General features: G+C 43.7%; 1 protein-coding gene across 1 annotated transcript in view; it reads right to left on the reverse strand.

Annotated features, from left to right (window-relative positions):
- LOC112267806 (ankyrin repeat and sterile alpha motif domain-containing protein 1B) overlaps positions 1-27498 on the reverse strand; it is a 326014-nt gene that overhangs the window by 31720 nt on the left and 266796 nt on the right. The window contains 2 exon segments of the mRNA XM_042297888.1: positions 552-752; positions 1587-1694. Of these exon segments, the coding sequence (XP_042153822.1) occupies positions 552-752; positions 1587-1694 (309 nt within the window).

Consider the following 27498-nt stretch of genomic DNA (forward strand, 5'->3'; position numbering starts at 1 on the left):
GGAAAAGTGAAGGGGTCTAAATCCTTCCAGAATGCACTGTATGTAAGTTAAATAGCATGCTAATATACAGGATGGTAGAGCAGTTATGGTACGGTGTAGGGCAGGATTCCCCAATAGGCAGTCCGAGGGCCAAAATTGTATTTTTATAATTGTTGTTGTACATAAAACAAATTAGCTCAAAGTGATTTTAATTTGTTCCCAAGTACAGTAGTTTCCAAGTATAAATAGAGGCATATGTGATCTTATCCCAAAGTAATCAAGGTTTGAAATGATTCTATTTTTATCTAATAATATATCTGTTTGGGATTCTTGCGGTCAATTTGCAGTGTACAAATTATTTATAACAGCGTTCTGCCCCCCGACCATCCGAGAGGATGAATGATATGTCATATTATATTAATCATCACGCTTTCATAGTTTGGTAGAGAGGTCAAATAGGGACGCACAGGAAAATAATTGTGAGAGGCTGCTGTCTATTCCTCTCCCTATCTTCCCTTCCCTTCCCTCCCTTCCTCCCCCTTCCTCCCCCTTTTCTTCTCCCCCCCTCTCACCATGCTGACTTGGGCCATCTGCCGCTCCAGTTTGGAGCGAGGCATCTCCTCTAAGTAGTTGTCGTTGGAGCGCTGGCGGCGCCGTGCGTCCGCCTGCATGATGAGGTGCTGCACGTCCAACGAGCCCCCTGGGACACCCGCTGTGGTGTACGCAGCGTGGCCCGGAAGGATCTGGGGAGGGGTGTTGCAGCCACCGGGCTCCTGGGAGGATGGATGGACAGAGGGGAGGGGATATTAAAATTGTGGTGAAGTGTGCCATGTGATGCTTTTGATGCTCCACGATAGGCTGTATCTGGAAAAGGAGAGGTCAAATGTCAAGACTGCCACTACTGGCTACTCCCATCGTGGACATACCTCCAGGTGGGGGGGCCCAAATTAGGGCAAGACAATAATGGTATAATGATTCCACTACATAGAAATTGCCTTGCTTACCTGTTACATCATTATTTTCACTAGCATACCTCTTAAAATGAAGCTACTGTGTTGAGCATGCATTCTAAGTGGTATCTAGTGGAATGCTTTTGGAACATGATAATATGCTATGCTGAATAAATCTTCAGCCACCTCTCTGTTTGCTAGCCTGGCTCTGGACAGCAGACTAGATTTGCAGTGGAGACACTGCCCAGCACCTCTGTCTGGACCGATTTGTTAAATGGAATGAAAGCAGGCGTCTGGGCCTTGAGAGGCTGCAGAGCAGCAGCCACATCCTGGCTGCCGGATCAAATTGAGTCCCAGGAGGTGAAGCATTTCCCGGGCCTTTGTAAGTTGAACATTAGACCCATATGCACTGGGGAATGGAATCCAGCATCTTGTAATTAGTATCCAGGACCGGCTGGGAGAGGGGAAACAGCGGTCTATTGTGGTCCTGGCGCCATCCATTTTGTGTCTGCCGGGAGACTTGTGAAGGCTAACAACAGCAGTGGAGATATTTCCCCTAAGCTCACTGAACCTCTCTGCAGTCTCTAGGACTACTACCATCTGGGAGGGAAGAGAGAGAGAGAGAGGACACACACACACACACATAAATACACTGACCCGTAGGGAGATGGCCCGTGGGGGTTTCTGTGGAGGGTCTTGGTGAAGCCTGTCTCCCAGCGAGGCCAGAATTCTCTTCCTGTGTCCTATCAGACTGACCTTCAACACCTAGGGAGGAAGAGAGACACAGGTCAACAACCTATCAACTAGAGGTTGACCGATTAATCGGAATGGCCGATTAATTAGGGCCGATTTCAAGTTTTCATAACAATCAGTAATTTGGACACCAATTTGACAGATTTTTTTTTACACCTTTATTTAACTAGGCAAATCAGTTAAGAACCAATTCTTATTTACAATGACGGCCTAGGAATGGTGGATTAACTGCCTTGTTCAGGGGCAGAACGACAGATTTTTACCTTGTCAGCTCGGGGATTCAATCTTGCAACCTTACGGTTAACTAGTCCAACGCGCTAACCACCTGATTACATTGCACTCCACGAGGAGCCTGCCTGTTACGTGAATGCAGTAAGAAGCCAAGGTAAGTTGCTAGCTAGCATTAAACTTATCTTATAAAAAACAATCAATCAATCATAATCACTAGTTAACTACATATGGTTGATGATATTACTAGTTTATCTAGCGTGTCCTGCGTTGCATATAATCGATGCGGTGGCATTCGCGAAAAAGGACTGTCGTTGCTCCAACGTGTACCTAACCATAAACATCAATGCCTTTCTTAAAATCAATACACAAGTATATATTTTTAAACCTGCATATTTAGTTAATATTGCATGCTAACATGAATTTCTTTTAACTTGGAAAAATGGTGTCTTCTTCTCTTGCAACAGAGTCAGGGTATATGCAGCAGTTTGGTCCGCCTGGCTCGTTGCGAACTGTGTGAATACTATTTCTTCCTAACAAAGACAGCCAACTTCACCAAACGGGGGATTATTCAACAAAAGTGCATTTGTGAAAAAGCACAATTGTTGCACGACTGTACCTAACCATAAACATCAATGACTTTCTTAAAATCAATACACAGAAGTATATATTTTTAAACCTGCATATTTAGCTAAAAGAAATCCAGGTTAGCAGGCAATATTAACCAGGTGAAATTGTGTCACTTTTCTTGCGTTCATTGCACGCAGAGTCAGGGTATATGCAACAGTTTGGGTCGCCTGGCTTGTTGCGAACTAATTTGCCAGAATTTTACGTAATTATGACATAACATTGAAGATTGTGCAATGTAACAGGAATATTTAGACTTAGGGATGCCATCCATTAGATAAAATACGGAAAGGTTCCGTATTTCACTGAAAGAATAAATGTTTTGTTTTCGAGATGATAGTTTCCGGATTCGACCATATTAATGACCTAAGGCCCGTATTTCTGTGTGTTATTATGTTATAATTAAGTCTATGATTTGATAGAGCAGTCTGACTGAGTGATGGTAGAGACCAGCAGGCTCGTAAGCATTCATTCAAACAGCACTTTTGTGCGTTTTGCCAGCAGCTTTTCACAATGCTTCAAGCATTGCGCTGTTTATGACTTCAAGCCTATCAACTCACTCGCTCTGCGACTTGAAGCAGTTGTTCCCCTTGCTCTGCAAGGGCCGCGGCTTTTGTGGCGCGATGGGTAACGATGCTTCGAGGGTGGCTGTTGTCGATGTGTTCCTGGTTAGAGCCCAGGTAGGAGCGAGGAGAGGGACGGAAGCTATACTGTTACACTGGCAATACTAAAGTGCCTATAAGAACATCCAATAGTCAAAGGTATATGAAATACAAATGGTAGAGAGAGAAATAGGCCTATAATTCCTATAATAACTACAACCTAAAACTTCTTACCTGGGAATATTGAAGACTCATGTTAAAAAGAACCACCAGATTTCATATGTTCTTATGTTCTGAGCAAGGAACTTAAACGTTAGCTTTCTTACATAGCACATATTGCACTTTTACTTTCTTCTCCAACACTTTGTTTTTGCATTATTTAAACCAAATTGAACATGTTTCATTATTTATTTGAGGCAAATAGATTTTATTGATGTATTACATTAAGTTAAAATAAGTGTTCATTCAGTATTGTTGTAATTGTCATTATTACAAATATATATATATATAATTTTTTAAAATCGGTATCGGCCTTTTTTGGTCCTCCAATAATCGGTATCGGTATTGAAAAATCATAATCGGTCGACCTCTACTATCAGCACAACTGTTAGAACACAATTATCAACATGTATTTAACATGGAATCAACGTGAACTAAGCATGTTGTCACGCCCTGGTCAAAGTATTTTGTGTTTATCTTTATGTATTTGGTCAGGCCAGGGTGTGGCATGGGGTTTTTGTAATTGTGGTGTGTTTGTCTTGGGGTTTTGGTGGTGGTATTGGGATTGTAGCTTAGTGGGTTGTCTAGCAAGGTCTATGGCTGTCTGGAGTGGTTCTCAATCAGAGGCAGGTGCTTATCGTTGTCTCTGATTGGGAACCATATTTAGGCAGCCATATTCTTTGAGTTTGTCGTGGGTGATTGTCCTGAGTGTCTTGATGTCCTTGTTTGATGTTAGTTGACACAAGTATAGGCTGTTTTCGGTTTTCGGTTCGTTTATTGTTTGTAGTGTTCGTGTTTAGTCGTGTTTACGTTTGTTTAAATAAACATGGATCGCAATCGACACGCTGCAGTTTGGTCCGACTCTCCTTCACTATATGAAAACCGTTACACATGTAATAAGCCTCCACTGAAGTAAAACCCAGTTATGGGAGTGTTGGATTCAAATCCTACCTCTATTGGTAGTGAGGCACTCTGGAATAATACAAAGGCCACGATAATAAACTGACAACATCAAATTTATAACAATGGTGATATGGTGACATCATATGTGACTGCCTGAGGTAAAAACAAATGTTGCAATCAGAGGAGGCTGGTGGGAGGAGCTATACGAGGACAGGCTCATCATAGTGGCTGGAATGGAATAAATGGAATGGGGTCAAACATGTGGTTTCTATATATTTGATGTGTTTGATACTGTTCCATTGATTCCATTCCAGCCATTACAATGAGCCCGTCCTCCTATAGCTCCTCCCACCAACCTCCACTGGTTGTAATAAGCAAAACATATGAGTGTTTCTATTAAACATTAATATATTGAAATAACCGGGCTTTCAAAGAAGGAACAATGAGTCATAATGGTAAAAACACAGAGCAGACCATATGTAACATCATTACTAGAATTATTATCACATAAAGGCACCAGCCTGGTCCACCGTTACAAGGTAATTAAGTTTGCAGTGAAACACACACACGCACACACTTTTTAGTTTGGTTTGTCCTTCCTGGCACATTCTGCAGGGGGTTTAAAGGGCTGCCAAAAGACTGGTTCCAACACCCTAGATTTGGGTGTGAGTGTGGCTCATACAATGTCTTGGCAGTAAGCTCTTCTCCCAAAAGGCAGTGGATGTAAGTGCGGGTGCGGGTGTCATGTGCATCAATGAAGGATGTGTGTGTGGATAAGAGGACAGAGGAGGGAGGATGTAGGTGTGTGTTCCAGCTAGAGAGTTGGTAATTATAGTGAGTCTGAGACCTAGCAGTGAGCCTAATGACTCTCCCTACGCTACCTCCACTACCTAACACACACACACACACACACACACAGACACACACACACACACACGTTATTGATTCCTTCCTCTCCAGCCCTCACTCACCAATTACTGGCCCGCATCTGTTACCACACACACTTAAGAGCAACCAAAAGAGAAATCTAAATAAACTCTAATGATTCATTTCCCAATCCAGAAACAAGAAGAACATGTATTTTCCTATACAGGAAACACAAATTACGGATTTGATTGAATAGATACTGTATCCCATAATTATGGCCACCTGGCCATATGAAAATTACCACGTTGTGGTGATGATCCAAGATGGCGTAGCAGTCAGACGTTTTTTTGTCTTTGTCTCGTCCCATGTATATATCTTTTTATACATTTTTCTTCGCATTCATTTGAATTCAAAATACTCTCCTGCAACCCACCTCACCCAATGTGGTGTGGATCTGTTTTTTTCTAAAGTATTTCTCTATTTACCTCTGAACTGGAATACCTCAACTGAAGCTAGCCAGCTACCTAGTTACCAGCTATCAGTCAGCTAACCTTTAGCTCGGAAAGCTCTCGCCAGTTCGTAAAACGCGTTTCAAACCAGAGCATACAGGACCTATTTTTCTCTCTATATCCCCGGATTCCTATCGCAAACTCTGAACCCTTTCATCTGGATCATGGCAGCTAGCTAACCGCAACCCGGGTTGACTACACCTGGCTAATCGTTTCTGTCCCAGAGCAAGCACCAACTAGCCTGGGGCTAGCCCAAACTAGACCCATCTCCCGGCTAGGGCTCCTGGGCTACTCCTGAAGCCCACTCCTCGGCTACAATATGTGGACCCCTTCTACTGCCGGTACGGGGCACGGAACCCCGCCGATCCTCCACGACTGGAATACCGACATAATCTGCCCGAGGATCCCAACAGGCCCCTCATCCACCGGCCAGTTTCTTGGACCACTACCCATTTTGCCAATTGGACTTGGACCCTTCTGCTACTTGGAACTCTACTAATTCCACGACTGGTCTATCGACGTCATCGCACGAGGAGGCAAAAACAGACTTTTCCCCCATCGCGACGTCCCTCAAAGGCCCTTATGCTAGCCCCGGCCTGCTAACTGCTATCTTTCTAGCCCCGGCCTGCTAACTATCTGAATCGCCGTGTCCCCAGCCAACCCAACCACTCACTGGACCCATACGATCACTTGGCTACGCATGCCTCTCCCTAATATCAATATGCCTTGTCCATTACTGTCCTGGTTAGTGATTACTGTCTTATTTCACTGTAGAGTCTATAGCCCTGCTCAATATGCCTTAACCAACCATGTCGTCCCACCTCCTACATCTGCAATGACATCACTTAGTTTAAAAGTCTTTAGAGAATATCTCTCTCTTCATTACTCAATGCCTAGGTCTACATCCAATGTACTCTCCTCCCACCATACCTTTGTCTGTACATTATGCCTTGAATCTATGCTATCGTGCCCAGAAACCTACTCCCTTTATTCTCTGTTTCGAACGTGCTAGACGGACAGTTCTTATAGCCTTCAGCCGTACCCTCATCCTTCTTCTCCTCTGTTCCTCTGGTGATGTAGAGGTTAATCCAGGACCTGCAGTGCCTAGCTCCACTCCTACTCCCCAGGAGCTCTCTTTTGATGACTTCTAACTGTAAAAGCCTTGGTTTCATGCATGTTAACATTAGAAGCCTCCTCCCTAAGTTTGCTTTATTCACTGCTTTAGCACACTCTGCCGTCCTGGATGTCTTAGCCGTGTCTGTATCCTGGCTTAGGAAAAAAAAACACAGACATTTCCATTTCCAGTTCTGTCTTACTATCCAGATCTGTACCAATACAATTCGAGCTTCTACCTCTAAAAATTCACCTTTCCAGAAACAAGTCTCTCACCGTTGCCGCTTGCAAAAGACCACCCTCTGCCCCCAGCTGTGCCCTGGACACCATATGTGAATTGATTGCCCCCCATCTATCTTCTGAGCTCGTGCTGCTAGGTGACCTAAACTGGGACATGCTTACCACCCCAGCCATCCTACAGTCTAAGCTTGATGCCCTCATTCTCACACAAATTATCATTGAACCTACCAGGTACAACCCCAAATCTGTAAACAAGGGCACCCTCATAGATATCATCCTAACTAACTTACCCTCCAAATACACCTCTGCTGTTTTCAACCAAGATCTCAGCGACCGTAATGGGTCTGCAGTCAAACAACCACCCCTCATCACTGTCAAACGCTCCCTAAAACACTTCTGCGAACAGGCCTTTCTAATTGAAATGGCCGGGGTATCCTGGAATGACATTGACCTCATTCCGTCAGTAGAGGATGCCTGGTTATTCTTTAAAAGTGCCTTCCTCACCATTTTAAATAAGCATGCTCCATTCAAAAAATTTAGAACTAGGAATAGATATATACCTTGGTTCACTCCAGACCTGTCTGCCCTTGACCAGCACAAAAACATCCTGTGGCGTTCTGCATTAGAAATGCAACTTTTCAGGGAAGTTAGGAACCAATATACACACGCAGTTAGGAAAGCTAAGGCTAGCTTTTTCAAACAGAAATTTGCATCCTGTAGTACAAACTGTAGTACAAAATGTTCTCTCTACAGTACGTGTGTGTTCTCTCTACAGTATGTGTGTGTTCTCTCTACAGTATGTGTGTGTTCTCTCTACAGTACGTGTGTGTTCTCTATACAGTATGTACAGTATGTGTTCTCTCTACAGTATGTACAGTATGTGTTCTCTCTACAGTATGTGTGTGTTCTCTCTACAGTATGTGTGTGTTCTCTCTACAGTACGTGTGTGTTCTCTATACAGTATGTACAGTATGTGTTCTCTCTACAGTGTGTACAGTATGTGTTCTCTCTACAGTATGTACAGTATGTGTTCTCTCTACAGTATGTACAGTATGTGTTCTCTCTACAGTGTGTACAGTATGTGTTCTCTCTACAGTATGTGTGTGTTCTCTCTACAGTATGTGTTCTCTCTACAGTATGTACAGTATGTGTTCTCTCTACAGTATGTACAGTATGTGTTCTCTCTACAGTATGTACAGTATGTGTTCTCTCTACAGTATGTGTGTTCTCTCTACAGTATGTACAGTATGCGTTCTCTCTACAGTATGTGTGTGTTCTCTCTACAGTATGTGTGTTCTCTCTACAGTATGTGTTCTCTCTACAGTATGTACAGTATGCGTTCTCTCTGCAGTATGTGTGTGTTCTCTCTGCAGTATGTGTGTGTTCTCTCTACAGTATGTGTGTCTCTCTACAGTATGTACAGTATGTGTTCTCTCTACAGTATGTGTGTTCTCTCTACAGTATGTACAGTATGTGTTCTCTCTACAGTATGTACAGTATGTGTTCTCTCTACAGTATGTGTGTTCTCTGTACAGTATGTACAGTATGTGTTCTCTCTACAGTATGTACAGTATGCGTTCTCTCTGCAGTATGTGTGTGTTCTCTCTACAGTATGTACAGTATGCGTTCTCTCTACAGTATGTGTGTGTTCTCTCTACAGTATGTGTTCTCTCTACAGTATGAGTGTTCTCTCTACAGTATGTACAGTATGTGTTCTCTCTACAGTATGTGTTCTCTCTACAGTATATGTTCTCTCTACAGTATGTACAGTATGTGTTCTCTCTATAGTATGTGTTCTCTCTACAGTATGTGTTCTCTCTACAGTATGTGTTCTCTCTACAGTATGTACAGTATGTGTTCTCTCTACAGTATGTACAGTATGTGTTCTCTCTACAGTATGTGTTCTCTCTACAGTATGTGTTCTCTCTACAGTATGTGTTCTCTCTACAGTATGTGTTCTCTCTACAGTATATGTGTTCTCTCTACAGTATGTGTTCTCTCTACAGTATATGTTCTCTCTATAGTATATGTTCTCTCTACAGTATGTGTGTGTTCTCTACAGTATGTGTTCTCTCTACAGTATGTGTTCTCTCTACAGTATGTACAGTATGTGTTCTCTCTACAGTATGTACAGTATGTGTTCTCTCTACAGTATGTGTTCTCTCTACAGTATATGTTCTCTCTACAGTATGTACAGTATGTGTTCTCTCTACAGTATCGGTGTTCTCTCTACAGTATGTGTTCTCTCTACAGTATGTGTTCTCTCTACAGTATGTGCGGTGTTCTCTCTACAGTATGTGTTCTCTCTACAGTATGAGTGTTCTCTCTACAGTATGTACAGTATGTGTTCTCTCTACAGTATGTGTTCTCTCTACAGTATGTGTTCTCTCTACAGTATGTACAGTATGTGTGTTCTCTCTACAGTATGTGTTCTCTCTACAGTATGTGTTCTCTCAGTATGTGTATGTACAGTATGTGTTCTCTCTACAGTATGTACAGTATGTGTTCTCTCTACAGTATGCACAGTATGTGTTCTCTCTACAGTATGTGTTCTCTCTACAGTATCGGTGTTCTCTCTACAGTATGTGTTCTCTCTACAGTATGTGTTCTCTCTACAGTATGTGTTCTCTCTACATTATGCACAGTATGTGTTCTCTCTACAGTATGTGTTCTCTCTACAGTATGTGTGTGTTCTCTACAGTATGTGTTCTCTCTACAGTATGTGTGTTCTCTCTACAGTATGTGTTCTCTACAGTATGAGTGTTCTCTCTACAGTATGCACAGTATGTGTTCTCTCTACAGTATGTGTTCTCTCTACAGTATGTACAGTATGTGTTCTCTCTACAGTATGTGTTCTCTCTACAGTATGTGTTCTCTCTACAGTATGTGTGTGTTCTCTACAGTATGTGTTCTCTCTACAGTATGTGTGTTCTCTCTACAGTATGTACAGTATGTGTTCTCTCTACAGTATGTACAGTATGTGTTCTCTCTACAGTATGTGTTCTCTCTATAGTATGTGTTCTCTCTACAGTATATGTTCTCTCTACAGTATATGTTCTCTCTACAGTATGTACAGTATGTGTTCTCTCTATAGTATGTGTTCTCTCTACAGTATGTACAGTATGTGTTCTCTCTACAGTATGTACAGTATGTGTTCTCTCTATAGTATGTGTTCTCTCTACAGTATGTGTTCTCTCTACAGTATATGTGTTCTCTCTACAGTATATGTGTTCTCTCTACAGTATATGTGTTCTCTCTACAGTATATGTGTTCTCTCTACAGTATATGTTCTCTCTACAGTATGTACAGTATGTGTTCTCTCTACAGTATGTATGTGTTCTCTCTACAGTATATGTATGTCTTCTCTCTACAGTATATGTGTTCTCTCTCTCTACAGTATGTGTTCTCTCTACAGTATATGTGTTCTCTCTACAGTATGTGTTCTCTCTACAGTATGTGTTCTCTCTACAGTATGTGTTCTCTCTACAGTATGTACAGTATGTGTTCTCTCTACAGTATGTACAGTATGTGTTCTCTCTACAGTATGTGTTCTCTCTACAGTATATGTTCTCTCTACAGTATGTACAGTATGTGTTCTCTCTACAGTATCGGTGTTCTCTCTACAGTATGTGTTCTCTCTACAGTATGTGTTCTCTCTACAGTATGTGTTCTCTCTACAGTATGTACAGTATGTGTTCTCTCTACAGTATGTACAGTATGTGTTCTCTCTACAGTATGTGTTCTCTCTACAGTATGTGTTCTCTCTACAGTATGTGTTCTCTCTACAGTATGTACAGTATATGTTCTCTCTACAGTACAGTACGTGTGCCTGACTGCACCATGGCCCCATTTGCATTTAAATTAAATTCATTGTCTGCGTATTGAGACTGAGTGACTGCTACAGTGGCTCTACCCTACACACACAATATACTCCTTCTTTCACTCTGCCTCTATTGCTTCCATTCCCAACTCCATATTCAATAAGCCAGTAGGTCACATTGCCAATGCCAAGACACAGTAGAGAGACACAAAGGGGAATATTTATGTTACACATAATCATTATAATAAACAGCAAAATATCTCTCTCTCTCTCTCTCTCTCTATTGCCGGAGGGATCAAGCTGGTTAACTTGCCTTGCAGTGTTGACAGTCTTCCTTTAAATGAAACGGTTTGAGGCGGAGCCTCTAGTCGTTGTCTAGAGTCTGTGTGTGTCTGTGCCTGCGTTCATGTGTATCTGTCTGTCCGCACTGTGAGAGTGTGTGGTCTGCTCACTCTGAAGAGAGTTAGTGTGTGTGTGTTTTCGCTGATCGATGGAGTAATCCCGTTAACGTTCCCGTTAGTCCAGGGGAACAACTGATTACAGGCTTAACCAGGACAGATGCGGTAACGACCCTGATCCTCTAAACTCCACTGCAATGCCAGAGGAGACCACACACACCATCAGCAAACTGTGATTACAGAGACAGTCAGGAACAATAGTTCACTGTCCCCACCTCCCAGTACAGTATGTGTTCTCTCTACAGTATGTACAGTATGTGTTCTCTCTACAGTATGTACAGTATGTGTTCTCTCTACAGTATGTTCTCTCTACAGTGTGTGTTCTCTCTCACTCTCTACAGTATGTGTTCTCTCTACAGTATGTGTATATGTTCTCTCTATACAGACTGTGCCTGACCATGAAGCCTCTATTGCAATGAAGGGGAATGAAAATAGTTCACTGTCCCCACCTCCCAGTCCTATGAAGGGGAATGAAAATAGTTCACTGTCCCCACCTCCCAGTCCTATGAAGGGGAATGAAAATAGTTCACTGTCCCCACCTCCCAGTCCTATGAAGGGGAATGAAAATAGTTCACTGTCCCCACCTCCCAGTCCTATGAAGGGGAATGAAAATAGTTCACTGCCCCCACCTCCCAGTCCTATGAAGGGGAATGAAAATAGTTCACTGTCCCCACCTCCCAGTCCTATAAAGGGGAATGAAAATAGTTCACTGTCCCCACCTCCCAGTCCTATGAAGGGGAATGAAAATAGTTCACTGTCCCCACCTCCCAGTCCTATGAAGGGGAATGAAAATAGTTCACTGTCCCCACCTCCCAGTCCTATAAAGGGGAATGAAAATAGTTCACTGTCCCCACCTCCCAGTCCTATAAAGGGGAATGAAAATAGTTCACTGTCCCCACCTCCCAGTCCTATAAAGGGGAATGAAAATAGTTCACTGTCCCTACCTCCCAGTCCTATAAAGGGAATGGAAATAGTTCACTGTCCCCACCTCCCAGTCCTATAAAGGGAATGAAAATAGTTCACCGTCCACACCTCCCAGTCCTATGAAGGGGAATGAAAATAGTTCACTGTCCCCACCTCCCAGTCCTATAAAGGGAATGAAAATAGTTCACTGTCCCCACCTCCCAGTCCTATGAAGGGGAATGAAAATAGTTCACTGTCCCCACCTCCCAGTCCTATAAAGGGGAATGAAAATAGTTCACTGTCCCCACCTCCCAGTCCTATGAAGGGGAATGAAAATAGTTCACTGTCCCCACCTCCCAGTCCTATAAAGGGGAATGAAAATAGTTCACTGTCCCCACCTCCCAGTCCTATAAAGGGGAATGAAAATAGTTCACTGTCCCCACCTCCCAGTCCTATAAAGGGGAATGAAAATAGTTCACTGTCCCTACCTCCCAGTCCTATAAAGGGAATGGAAATAGTTCACTGTCCCCACCTCCCAGTCCTATAAAGGGGAATGAAAATAGTTCACCGTCCACACCCCCCAGTCCTATGAAGGGGAATGAAAATAGTTCACTGTCCCCACCTCCCAGTCCTATAAAGGGGAATGAAAATAGTTCACTGTCCCCACCTCTCAGTCCTATGAAGGGGAATGAAAATAGTTCACTGTCCCCACCTCCCAGTCCTATAAAGGGGAATGAAAATAGTTCACTGTCCCCACCTCCCAGTCCTATAAAGGGGAATGAAAATAGTTCACTGTCCCCACCTCCCAGTCCTATAAAGGGGAATGAAAATAGTTCACTGCCCCCACCTCCCAGTCCTATGAAGGGGAATGAAAATAGTTCACTGTCCCCACCTCCCAGTCCTATGAAGGGGAATGAAAATAGTTCACTGTCCCCACCTCCCAGTCCTATGAAGGGGAATGAAAATAGTTCACTGTCCCCACCTCCCAGTCCTATGAAGGGGAATGGAAATAGCCTTGACTATGCCACACCAGTAAGACTCTCATGCCAAAACATGTTGCTTTACGACAATAACGACTCAAACAGATACGTACTGTGAACTGGTGGACAAACAAGGATACGGTTGGCTGCAACTGACCACTGGTTAATCACTGGACCTTAACAAGGACCTTCCCTCATTTAGGATCCTGTCACAAAGGGATGCCTTCTCTGACCAATGGGAGAGCTAGGTTGACAGGCCGGCTCATTTGAGCAGATAAAAGGAGGGAGAAACTTTAGCCGAATCACTGTCTGTGCTCACAATACCGTTCTAGTTTTAATGATGAGAGAACAAGACCAACTCTTCCTCGTTTATCCATGTCTCACTGTCCCTCTATATATTTCTCTCCAGTTCCCACTGTGTATCCAGTTCTCTCTTCCTTCTTCTCTCTTTCTGACCGTTTCTACTTCTCCTCTCTCCCTCCCCTTCCCCTCTCTACCTACCTCTCTTTCCATCCATCCCTCCCCCTTCCCTATTCTACCCCTCCCTCCTATCTATGTATGAAACTGAAAGACTAATTGCCTGGTGAGAGAGCTCGGCCCCCTGGTGTGATTTGCTCTGATGGACCTAGCAACCAAAAGTGTTCACTTTGCGGTTGAAAATGAGGCTAAAGGGCCTAAAAGCTCTTACTCCACTCCATCGACCGCAACCACGTTCACACATCGTGACCGTGTCTCTATTGGTGTGTGTACGCATTTTTGTGTGAGTGTATGTGCGTCCTCCAGTCTGTCAATATAACCCAATCAGAACTCCCCAGACAACTCTACAAGTCACGACCCCAAGCCATCAACAAGACCTTTTGATCTTTTCCAGTTCAATGGACTCTGGATTGGTTGAGCTCAAGGACATTGCCTTGGCTCCATTGGATCAAAGCATGTCTGGTGAACTCCAGTCACTGTCACTAAGGATCTAAGACAGACTGAATTCTAAATGGCACCCTATTCCCTATGTAGTGCAATACTTTTGACCAGAGCCCTATGGGCCTGGTCAAAAGTAGTACACTATTTAAGGAATAGGGTCCCATTTGGGAAGCAGACAGACTGACTGAAAACCCACAGTGATGTTGATCCCCATCATCAGTTGTGGGTCTAAATCGTCTGGTGTTAGTAGTAAGATGAAAAGGATGGGAACAGGAAGGGATTGTGACTGTATAGGCCTAGCCTGATCAAACTGGACTAAACATTATGCTACCTGTTGTTTCGTAGTATTCAGTCTAGTTTAACCAGGATAGCATTGCCCATGACAGCCTAGTTAAGTTTGCATGAGCAGGCATTGACGTTGTGGTGTGTATCGGGTGGTTGTGTTGTTTCTGTTGGTTTGTGTTTATAAATAAAAAGAAAAAGACAATGTCCCCATAGAACACAGAGACCCTAGCCTTCACTTAAAGCTGCAGTCTGTGACTCGGCCTCAGCTGTGTACCAAAACAAGTACCAGGACCTTGTTTTTGTTGTTTTTTCAAATCGCAGACTGTAGCTTTAATCAATGCAGCGTAGTGTGAGCAGGTTGAATACACTGTTTCTATTACTGTACCTTCAACAAGTCATGTCTACTGTATAATAATGTGCGGTTCTGGTGTGTGTGTGTGTGTGCGTGTATGTGTGTGTGTCTCTCTTTTACCACTCAATAGATCTAACAAACAATACCACATTGTTTTCCACAGTCTGTTGACACTGGTTTATCACAATGGTTTGTCTTTTATCAAAGACAGTTAGTCCTCCTTTATCTTCCTCTCCCTCCCCCCTCTCCCACCCACCTCTCTCCCACCCCCCTCTCCCTGTCGTTGACTTCGTTGGAATTACAGGTTTTCCTAAAGGCCCTTCTGTTGTCTATCCTGATTGCAATTGATTTGACTAGAATATCTATTGCTACAAGACTGTTGCAGTGCAGGCTCTAGTCCACACACACACACACACACACACACTCGCAATGGTCATCACTATCACCGTGGAGACCAAGCCTCTGCCCCAGCTCTCTCTTCCTGATCCATTTTTAACCAGCGCCTCTCCACCTCATCGCCGGGGACAACTGGAGGGAAACCAGAGACCACCGCTTGCCTGCCAACCACTGTACAGTAAAGACAAAAAGCACTGCTGTGGCTGAGATGGGTGGGCTTTACGTCCTCAAACTGATCATCAATCTATACAGTGTATGTGTTTTTCAGGATGTACGTTTATAATGATTCAGTGTCTCTTTGTTGTTGAACAATAACGAACAGATCTAAAAATCAACAATATATGGATTCAATGCAGAGGAAATAGTCTATTCCAGGGGACCAATGGGGAAGCTTGTTTTGTTCACCGGCAGCCTGAAGAGCCAATAGGAGTTTTATTAAACTACCTTCGCCATGGATACATCTCCATTAATAGATAGTGTTAAATGGGACTGGGAGCATTGGCTCAGTGTGTGTGTCTGTTCCGTTTGTGTCTGAGAGACAGAAATAGTGCCAAATGGAGGAAAAACAAGACAAATGCTAGAGGAAACACACACACACACACACACACACACACACACACACACACACACACACACACACACACACACACACACACACACACACACACACACACACACACACACACACACACACACACAAAACACACACACACACACACACACACACACACACACACACACACACACACGAGCTCATGAATACATGGGCAGAATGAGTAGATGTAATAACCAATAAGAAGCTGGTCTGAAAGGAGGAGAGGAAACAGACTGATATTTTTCTGGGTTATCGTTTACATTGGGTACTTCAAAGCCTCTGAAGAAACCAATAGGATTTCACACAGCCAAGAAGAGTCTGAGTGTATCCCAAATGGCACCCTATTTCCTTTGTAGTACACTTCTTTTGCACAATATATGGGATAGGTTGCCATTTGGGATGGAGACTCTCTATAGGTCTCAGTGAACCGATCACTACACAGTTGTAATGCTGTTACTATTTCTCTCTAGGTCTCAGTGAACCAATCACTACACAGTTGTAATGCTGTTACTATTTCTCTATATGTCTCAGTGAACCAATCACTACACAGTTGTAATGCTGTTACTATTTCTCTATATGTCTCAGTGAACCAATCACTACACAGTTGTAATGCTGTTACTATTTCTCTATATGTCTCAGTGAACCAATCACTACACAGTTGTACTGCTGTTACTATTTCTCTATATGTCTCAGTGAACCAATCACTACACAGTTGTACTGCTGTTACTATTTCTCTATATGTCTCAGTGAACCAATCACTACACAGTTGTACTGCTGTTACTATTTCTCTATATGTCTCAGTGAACCAATCACTACACAGTTGTACTGCTGTTACTATTTCTCTATATGTCTCAGTGAACCAATCACTACACAGTTGTAATGCTGTTACTATTTCTCTATATGTCTCAGTGAACCAATCACTACACAGTTGTACTGCTGTTACTATTTCTCTATATGTCTCAGTGAACCAATCACTACACAGTTGTACTGCTGTTACTATTTCTCTATATGTCTCAGTGAACCAATCACTACACAGTTGTACTGCTGTTACTATTTCTCTATATGTCTCAGTGAACCAATCACTACACAGTTGTAATGCTGTTACTATTTCTCTATATGTCTCAGTGAACCAATCACTACACAGTTGTACTGCTGTTACTATTTCTCTTCCTGTGTTCTTCCCCACCAGAGGATGTGTCAGTTCTGGGTTCTGCTGTGATTATATAATGGTAAACGCAGCATGTGTGAGGAGTGGACAGGACAAAAGGGATCTGTTATACACACATACAAACAAGTGCAAACATGCAAGTATACACACACACACACACACACAAATGCACGCACGTACACACACAAGCACACACACTAGCCTTGATCTACCAATGACGCTTCAACGGACTGTGAAATTTCTTAAACACATGTTGCTCAACATGTCACCATTGAATACTACTTGGTTGGCTAGAGGGACACAGTTCAGTTGGCTGAGGTGACAATCACAAAAGACACCCTATTGCTTCCTATAGTGCAATACTGTTGATCAGAAGAGGCTTTGGTCTAAATGATTGCCCTATAGGGAATAGGGTGTCAAAGTAGTGCACTATATAGGGAATAGGGTGTCAAAGTAGAGACCTATATAGGTAGTAGACTGTGGTTTGAGAAGTAATGAATAAGTAGGACTAATAAGTCCATTAAGGACTGAAGTGTAAAATGATTTATGGTCGTCAATTAAGCGGAATATTGTATGTGTCACAACCCCTATGTGAGGTGATGATTTGATTGGCCAGGTGGTCAGGTGGGGCAGGGTGAGCAGCATGATGGCTGAGTATGATTGGTCACCTGGCGTCATTGTAAAACAAGGGCAGGTGGTAGGATTTGCCTCTACCCCTTCACTCTGTTTGCTCAACAGCTGTTGTGGTAAACATGTCTGCTGTCTTGCTGCAACCTCCCTCCTTCTCTCACTCCACTCTCCCTATTTCGTTTGTTCTGTTTCTCTCTCTCTAATTCCCTCCTTCTCTCACCCCACTCTCTCCCGATTTCATTTGTTCCATTTCTCTCTCTCTAATTCCCTCCTTCTCTCTCCCCATTTCGTTCATTCCGTTTCTCTCTCCAATTCCATCCTTTCTCAATCCCAACCCTTTCTCTCTTCTCTCTGCCACTTTTCTTTCTCCCTTCATCTCCCTCTCATTCGTACCGCTCTCTCTCTCCCCTACCGTCACGTTCGTCATATGAATCGGACCAAGGCGCAGCGTGGTGTGCGTACATTCTTTAATATACTGTATTAAGAATGAACACTGAACAAACCAACCAAAATAACAAAATGACACGTGAAGCTATACAAATGAGTGCTGACAGGCAACTACACACAGACAAGAACCTACGAACACAAAAGGGAAATGGCTACCTAAATATGATCCCCAATCAGAGACTGATAAACGATAAACAGCTGCCTCTGACTGGGAAACATATCAGGCCACCATAGACATACAAATACCTAGACCAACAAAACCCCTAGACATACAAAACCCCTAGACATACAAAAACCCTAGACAATACCAAAACTAGCATACCCACTCTCGTCACACCCTGACCTAACCAAAATATAAAGAAAACAGAGATATCCCTCGCTTCATACTCGTTGCCAAACCCACTGGCTCCATGTCATCTACAAGACCCTGCTAGATAAAGTCCCCCCTTATCTCAGCTCGCTGATCACCATAGCATCACCCACCTGTAGCACGTGCTCCAGCAGGTATATCTCTCTGGTCACCCCCAAAAACAATTCTTTCTTTGGCCGCCTCTCCTTCCAGTTCTCTGCTGCCAATGACTGGAACGAACTACAAAAATCTCTGAAACTGGAAACACTTATCTCCCTCATTAGCTTTAAGCACCATCTGTCAGAGCAGCTCACAAATTACTGCACATAGCCCATCTATAATTTATCCCAAACAACTACCTCTTTCCCTACTGTATTTATTTTATTTATTTATTTTGCTCCTTTGCACCCCATTATTTTTATTTCTACTTTGCACATTCTTCCACTGCAAATCTACCATTCCAGTGTTTTACCTGCTATATTGTATTTACTTTGCCACCATGGCCTTTTTTTGCCTTTACCTCCCTTCTCACCTCATTTGCTCACATCGTATATAGACTTGTTTCTACTGTATTATTGACTGTATGTTTGTTTTACTCCATATGTAACTCTGTGTCGTTGTATGTGTCGAACTGCTTTGCTTTATCTTGGCCAGGTCGCAATTGTAAATGAGAACGTGTTCTCAACTTGCCTACCTGGTTAAATAAAGGTAAAAAATAAAAAATAAAAAATACATCTAAGGTCAGAGCGTGACACCTACGCTCCTCTCTACATGGTGAGACTGGTCTTGAGACTTGAAATCATCTAAGTTGATGAGCAAGTACATTAACATCTGTTCTAAATGTGATGAACAGACAGAGACAGAACCAGGGCTGAAGTCCCAACAGGAGATCTGTGAGGTCCATCTACACCAAGCCCCCAGGGCCTGTTACCCAGCCTGCCCTGGGATGTGTGTGTTGGTCTACTGTATATGTCTAGAAATATGTGTCTTCATGTCTAAATGGTTGTGTGTGTATGTATGCGAGTGACTATGTGTTCCCACGAAACTCACTAACACTATGAACCACTCTATACACACACACACACACACACACACACACACACACACACACACACACACACACACACACACACACACACACACACACACACACACACACACACACACAATTCTAAACTACTTTCACCACCGCTGCACAGCCACAGCAATTCCCAGCCCAGGACAGCAGGACTCAGAGCTCTCTTTTATGCAACTGTGTACAGTACATCTCCAAAACACACACAGATTAAAACAAATACAGAAATACAGGCAGGTGTTTCACACACACAGAATAGTCACTAGTCAGCAGGATTGATTGAACGGCACAGAAGCGTTTCATACGTTCCCATCCCCACTGCACCCCATAGAACACACAACCTCTAGAGAAGAGAGAGCGAGAAAGAGAGAGAGCCATACTACAAAAAACGCAGAGAAAGACGCAGCAGCAAGCACATCAATGGAGAAGCACCACGACTAACACTCCTTCCCCTTCTGTCTCCTCTCTTTCTCTGTACAGTATATCTCCATCCCCTCTCACTCCTTCCCCTTCTGTCTCCTCTCTTTCTCTGTACAGTATATCTCCATCCCCTCTCACTCCTTCCCCTTCTGTCTCCTCTCTTTCTCTGTACAGTATATCTCCATCCCCTCTCACTCCTTCCCCTTCTGTCTCCTCTCTTTCTCTGTACAGTATATCTCCATCCCCTCTCACTCCTTCCCCTTCTGTCTCCTCTCTTTCTCTGTACAGTATATCTCCATCTCCTCTCACTCCTTCCCCTTCTGTCTCCTCTCTTTCTCTGTACAGTATATCTCCATCTCCTCTCACTCCTTCCCTTTCTGTCTCCTCTCTTTCTCTGTACAGTATATCTCCATCCCCTCTCACTCCTTCCCCTTCTGTCTCCTCTCTTTCCCTGTACAGTATATGTCCATCCCCTCTCACTCCTTCCCCTTCTGTCTCTTCTCTTTCTCTGTACAGTATATCTCCATCCCCTCTCACTCCTTCCCCTTCTGTCTCCTCTCTTTCTCTGTACAGTATATCTCCATCTCCTCTCACTCCTTCCCCTTCTGTCTCCTCTCTTTCTCTGTACAGTATATCTCCATCCCCTCTCACTCCTTCCCCTTCTGTCTCCTCTCTTTTCTCTGTACAGTATATCTCCATCCCCTCTCACTCCTTCCCCTCTCTCTCTTTCTCTGTCTCCTCTCTTTCTCTGTACAGTATATCTCCATCCCCTCTCACTCCTTCCCCTTCTGTCTCCTCTCTTTCTCTGTACAGTATATCTCCATCCCCTCTCACTCCTTCCCCTTCTGTCTCCTCTCTTTCTCTGTACAGTATATGTCCATCCCCTCTCACTCCTTCCCCTTCTGTCTCTTCTCTTTCTCTGTACAGTATATCTCCATCCCCCTCACTCCTTCCCCTTCTGTCTCCTCTCTTTCTCTGTACAGTATATCTCCATCCCTCTCACTCCTTCCTTCCCCTTCTGTCTCCTCTCTTTCTCTGTACAGTATATCTCCATCCCCTCCTTCTCTGTCTCTTCTCTTTCTCTGTACAGTCCTTCCCCTTCTGTCTCCTCTCTTTCTCTGTACAGTATATCTCCATCCCCTCTCACTCCTTCCCCTTCTGTCTCCTCTCTTTCTCTGTACAGTATATCTCCATCCCCTCTCACTCCTTCCCCTTCTCTGTCTCTCTAATCATTCTTTCCCCTTCTTATTCCCCGTAGACTTACCTTTCTTCTAAAGGGGGTATTCTGTACGAAAGGTCTTGGAGAGAGGAACACGCAATTCCAGCAGCTCTTCTCGGCCTTCCCCCAGAGCTGTGTGCTCCCCCTCTGCTTCTCAGAGAGACGGACTAATACATGTAGCTCCTTTTAGCTGTGAGTCACAATCCAGTCCAGCAGTAAATAGCAGAGAAGAGGAGGAGTGTGCCCTCTCTCTCTCCCTACGCTTGGTTTCCTATCTCCTTTCTGTAAACTCCCCCTTCTCGCTCTCCTCTTTGTTTCCTCCTCTCTCTCGCTCTCCCTCCCTCCCTCCCTCTCGTTCTCCAGATTCCAGAGGTTTCCCACCGTTCTGCCACTCCTCCTTCCTCCTCAGCTGCGGCAGAGAGACTGTCTCTCCCACATCTCTTCCTGAAACCCCCGCTCTACGCTGCTCGCTCTTTCTCTCTCTCCACCTCGTTACTATGGAGACGCGGGGCCCATCCAGAGATGGGCTCATGCACACTGGCTGTCGGTGTAGGTGAGTGAGTGTATATGTGCCTAAATGCGTGTGTATATGTCCGTGCATACCAGTAATGCAGAGCTCCTGTGTATCCCTGCATATCTCTCTACCACTCTCCAATGAGCTAAGTCACCCATTATAATCCGACACCACACTACAGTCTAGAATAGAATAACATGACGCTAACGGAGCTAACAGAGCTAATGGAGCTAACGGAGCACAGCTGACTGAAGCTCTCCCTCCCTCCCCTCTCTCATTTGGGGTTTTCCACAAAATATCATCATCATTGTAAAGAGTTACGGAATGTTTGGGTACAGGGCCCATATGTTGAAACTTGAATTAAACACACACATGCGCACACAGCGATGGGACTTGACAACAGGTGTGTGTGTGTGTGTATGCTATAGTGAGTGTGTGTGTGTGTGTGTGTGTGTTATAGTGAGTGTGTGTGTGTACATAATACATGAAACCTAAGCCATCTAGCTTGGCTTTGCGTCATCCCATTCCTAACTATAAGTATCATTCATGTGATACCATGTTTAAGGGATAATGCCTGTCGAAGCCGGTGTTCAGAGGATATATTGGCACAAGTGTTGTAAAGCCTAAGACGAAGTATAGGGCCGGCAAACCGTGCCAATATATCCTCCGAACACCGGCTTCCAGGGCATTATAACTTTCATACAACGGGTTACCAACATATTCAAATAACGATTGACATATTTTCATTAAAAACGTTATTTGGATGAATTGACTCATACTATTTCATCCTTCCACAAGTTATAGTCCCTACACAAATCTAGGGTTGCTACCCAAGCCGGCTGGTCGTTCGTTCTATTGGTTCGGTTGCCAGAGACGCGACCCAGTCGTTCAGTCACTTTGTTTTGTATCTATGGACGTGACCCAGTCGTTCGTTCTGAATGATCCATAGCCATACTGGCTGACAACGATCTTATCCCTTGCTTGCTAGCTAGCCAACTACGGCTAATTTACAGTCACATCAAAATGTGCAGCCAGAATAACAGAAAAGTAGCTGCATTTGTGTTTGTTTGAGCTGTTTTCTAGAGACGTTTACTTGGATACATCCATAACACTGAGCTAATGAGGCGTGATTTCGCCTGGTATAGAAAATGTGCTCTCTCATCAGGACACTGTTGTTCAGAGGAGAAAGCCAACAACACAGCTAACACAATCACTTCAAACTGATGCTGGGAAGACTGTAAACTAGCAGCATTTAATTTAGTACTAACTGTTTTTAATTGACATTTCTTTTTATATATATAAAAAAGATGCCAGGTGATTTATGATTTCGACTGGCTGAGAAAAGCTGTCTGCCTGTCTGATTCGTCCCAACATGTTAATTTACTATGAGATAGGTGGAGATCGGATTTCAATATTGAAACAATGTCGGAGAGACAGACAGCAAGGTTTATACAAATCTCTGCTGTTGAAAATTAAATGTTAGTCTAAAAGAAATGTGAGATAATGTCTAGATGCTTTTTACAGTGGAGATCAAGTTTATAAATTACCTGGCTGGGCTGATGAGACAGCAGATTGCGCAGTCAAATGGAACAGAGTAAATAGGCATTTTAACATCATAGATTTAGCCGGTGGTAACTTGTGGAATAGACACTGGCTAGAATGCGGTTTTAACCAATCAGCATTCAGGATTAGAAGCACCCGTTGTATAATTTACAGTAGTACAAAACTGTCAGGGTCAGAACATGAAGTTACAGCATCTCCCACTACACCTCCTACTCTATTCTACCATAAAGGGGTGTTGTGAATCCAAAGAGGAATTAACAAGCAACGGTCAGAGAATGTAACATAGTAGCACATGCAGCACTGTACAGTCCTCAGGCAAAACCACCCACACACCAATGAACATCAAGTACTAACTTACCCCTCTATCAAGATAACCTACAAGCAGTACGCATTCAACACACATAAACATGTACACACACGTGCAGTACCCATATGAACCACACACACACACACGCAAGCACACACGCCCTCCTACATATAATCATCCTAACACAAAACATGCATTAAGATTCAATTATTTGCAGCTTAGAAGTGCGTCCAACTGACCAGCAGTGTGTGTGCTGTGGCTAACGAAGGCAGAAACCATCTGGTGGTGTGATGGGAAACAATCTGTGTATTTGGAGAGGTGACAGAGAAGGTGACACACACACACACACACACACACACGCAAACACACACACACGCAAACACACACACACACACACACACACACAAACACGCAAACACACACACACCCACACACGCAAACACACACACACACACGCAAACACACGCAAACACACACACACACACACACACGCAAACACACACACACACACACACGCAAACACACACACACAAACACACACACACCCACACACACCCACACACACCCACACACACACCACACACACACACACACACACACACACACACACACACACACACACACACACACACACACACACACACACACACACAGTGCATTTGGACAGGTGACAGAGAGGGTATGAAATGCACAAACAAAGGGACACATCTGATTTAAAATTCTCCATCCTCCATTCACATATATAGTCTCTATGGTAACTACTAGCTGAGGCGTCATGGCAACAGGGCAGAGCTGGGATAAAAGGGCTAAACTATTATTACTGGCTTGATGACTTACTGACCACCCACCATTATAGTGTTCAAGACTGGATATTAGCCAAGCAGAATGGGGAGCAGTGTGTGTGTGTGTTTACGGGATGTCTTATTGCCATTTCCCCTTCAAGGAGCATATTATACGATCAGTGAGGAATGCAGAGAGACTTGTCCAGCCCTGTGGGAGTATGACACACACACATACTAAGAACAGGACACTGAGCACCCTACAGCACTAACCCAGAAACACGCCCTCACATGTAAGGAAAGAGCATGAAGCAATACACAGCCACCTATAAACACTCACCTGTTAGCCCAGGTAGACAACACTAGTTATCACTAGTAGTCCCATTTAACAGAAATAACCTCTGCTTTCAACGAGATTTCACAGCTTTTACTCCCTAACACATACAATCCCCACACACACTCCCCAAACCGTGTTCTCTGTCTGAGACCATGTTCATTTCATCAACAAAGATCGTGACAAATATATTCGTCAAACACCGATTTTTCAGTGGCAATTGACAAGTCAATAAATTACTACATAGTCCCAGAAAAAAATCTATAACTAAACTAAAATGATTTTCGTTTTAGTTGACTAAAACATAACGAGACAAAATTATCTCTGTAACAAAAATCTAACTACTAAGTAGACTGGACAATAGTTTCTAAGACAGAGCTTTTCAATCATTTGTTAAAACTACACCTTGTTCAGTCGTGTTACCTCATTAACTAGCTATAGCTAACAACCTGGGGTGTATTCAGCAGGACGCAATGTTTTGGAACAGTCAGATGGAACAGTCAGATGGAAATATGTTATGTAAAACGAACATGCCTCTCTGACATGTTGAATAAGGGATAACGTCGGCTCTATTCATGGTATTTCTATTTGCAACGTTCAGGAATGTTTTTAAAACTGAACGTGACCCTGGTAACATTACCAATAGCCTGTTACACAAACATTTGGTGAGAAAGGAAAAGGGATAGCAAACAAATTGACTAAAACTAAATCTAACAAACAGTGACAAAATGAACACTGGTCTGAGAGGGTCAAGAAAACCACTGAGTCTCACATTAAGAGGAAGAGGTCCTGGGGGGAAATAACAGCCTCAACTTCTCTACCACTTTAACTCTCTAGAAAGCTTTCCAATCATGCTGAATTTCCTAATTACTCCATTCTGCGCTCTTAGCCTTTGCCTCCTCTAGGTGTCTTAATGGAGTGGTGCCACTCTCTGTCTGCCTGACAACAGGGAGGAAGGTGGAAATGAAAGGATGTGGCGCCATCTTGTGCATGGTTATGTTACTGCAGCTGTCTCTCCAACATCAATCATGTCATAGTCATCATAGCAATAATACAAACTCTACATGTCTGTTTCAATCATTCAACGTTGCATTTAGCAATACGTGCCTTGCTCAAGGGCACATGGACAAATGTTTAACCTAGTCAGCTCAGGGATTCGAAACAGCGACCTTTCAGTTACTGGCCCAACGCTCTTAACCGCGAGGCTACCTGCCTATTCCACTTGGAATGAGTCTGCATTCTTACCAATCCCATGTCTAGGATGTAAGCAGCTTTGAAAGGAACAAGGTTAAAAAGCTAAAAGCCTATCTTAAAGCTCAAAACACATCTAAATCAAGTAGATCTCTGTGGCTCAAAAGCTGAATATGATTTGTCTACTGGAATGATTCATGATGGTGTTCAGAAGTTACACAGCCCAATAGCAGATTTTGGTGCTACATGAAATCGTCCAATAAGAATGCTCATTTACGTGTTCCATTCAATATGGTTGGACATTTGGGTGCTTCCTCACATTTCTTCTGTGAGAGAGGCCTGGCGATCTGTTCTGAACATTGAGCAAGACGTCAATGCTTCTTTGACATTTACAACAAGGAAGCTCTTGCAACCGGTCTATGAAGTTAGTTGTGTGTGTGTGTGTGTGTGTGTGTGTGTGTGTGTGTGTGTGTGTGGAGAAGAGGAAGGATTAAGAGGTGTTTCTGTAGCAACACAGTTCAAATCCCACAACAGCAGGCCTGTATATGTACACACACAGACACCTAGTTCTATTTTAAACCTTTCCACAATGGCCCTCCGCCTCTCCATTGTCTCCCCGGTCGCCACAGAATCTGTGGCCCATTGCGATTATGAATTGATTTACTGGGAAATCAATCGAGAAACAATTCTCCCCATCACTCTCCCTCTGTTATTTACCATCTCTCTCTCATGGTATTCTCTCTCTCTCTCATGGTATTCTCTCTCTCATGGTATTCTCTCTCTCATGGTATTCTCTCTCTCTCATGGTATTCTCTCTCTCTCATGGTATTCTCTCTCTCATGGTATTCTCTCTCTCTCATGGTATTCTCTCTCTCTCATGGTATTCTCTCTCTCATGGTATTCTCTCTCTCTCATGGTATTCTCTCTCTCTCATGGTATTCTCTCTCTCTCATGGTATTCTCTCTCTCATGGTATTCTCTCTCTCTATACTCTCTCTCTCTCTGTATACACTGCTCAAAAAAATAAAGGGAACACTTAAACAACACAATGTAACTCCAAGTCAATCACACTTCTGTCAAATCAAACTGTCCACTTAGGAAGCAACACCGATTGACAATACATTTCACATGCTGTTGTGCAAATGGTATAGACAACAGGTGGAGCATGTCCAGAGCATGGAGGCGCTACCAGGAGACAGGCCAGTATATCAGGAGACGTGGAGGAGTCCGTAGGAAGGCAACAACCCAGCAGCAAGACCGCTACCTCCGCCTTTGTGCAAGGAGGAGCAGGAGGAGCACTGCCAGAGCCCTGCAAAATGACCTCCAGCAGGCCACAAATGTGCATGTGTCTGCTCAAATGGTCAGAAACAGACTCCATGAGGGTGGTATGAGGGCCCGACGTCCACAGGTGGGTTTGTGCTTATAGCCCAAAACCGTGCAGGACGTTTGGCATTTGCCAGATGAACACCAAGATTAGCAAATTCGCCACTGGCGCCCTGTGCTCTTCACAGATGAAAGCAGGTTCACAGACGACGTGGAGAACGTTCTGCTGCCTGCAACATCCTCCAGCATGACCGTTTTGGCGGTGGGTCAGTCATGGTGTGGGGTGGCATTTCTTTGGGGGGCCGCACAGCCCTCCATGTGCTCGCCAGAGGTAGCCTGACTGCCATTAGGTACCGAGATGAGATCCTCAGACCCCTGGTGCGGTTGGCCCTGGGTTCCTCCTAATGCAAGACAATGCTAGACCTCATGTGGCTGGAGTGTGTCAGCAGTTCCTGCAAGAGGAAGGCATTGATGCTATGGACT

This window comes from Oncorhynchus tshawytscha, linkage group LG15 (assembly GCF_018296145.1).
Source record: "Oncorhynchus tshawytscha isolate Ot180627B linkage group LG15, Otsh_v2.0, whole genome shotgun sequence".
Lineage (NCBI taxonomy): Eukaryota > Metazoa > Chordata > Actinopteri > Salmoniformes > Salmonidae > Oncorhynchus > Oncorhynchus tshawytscha.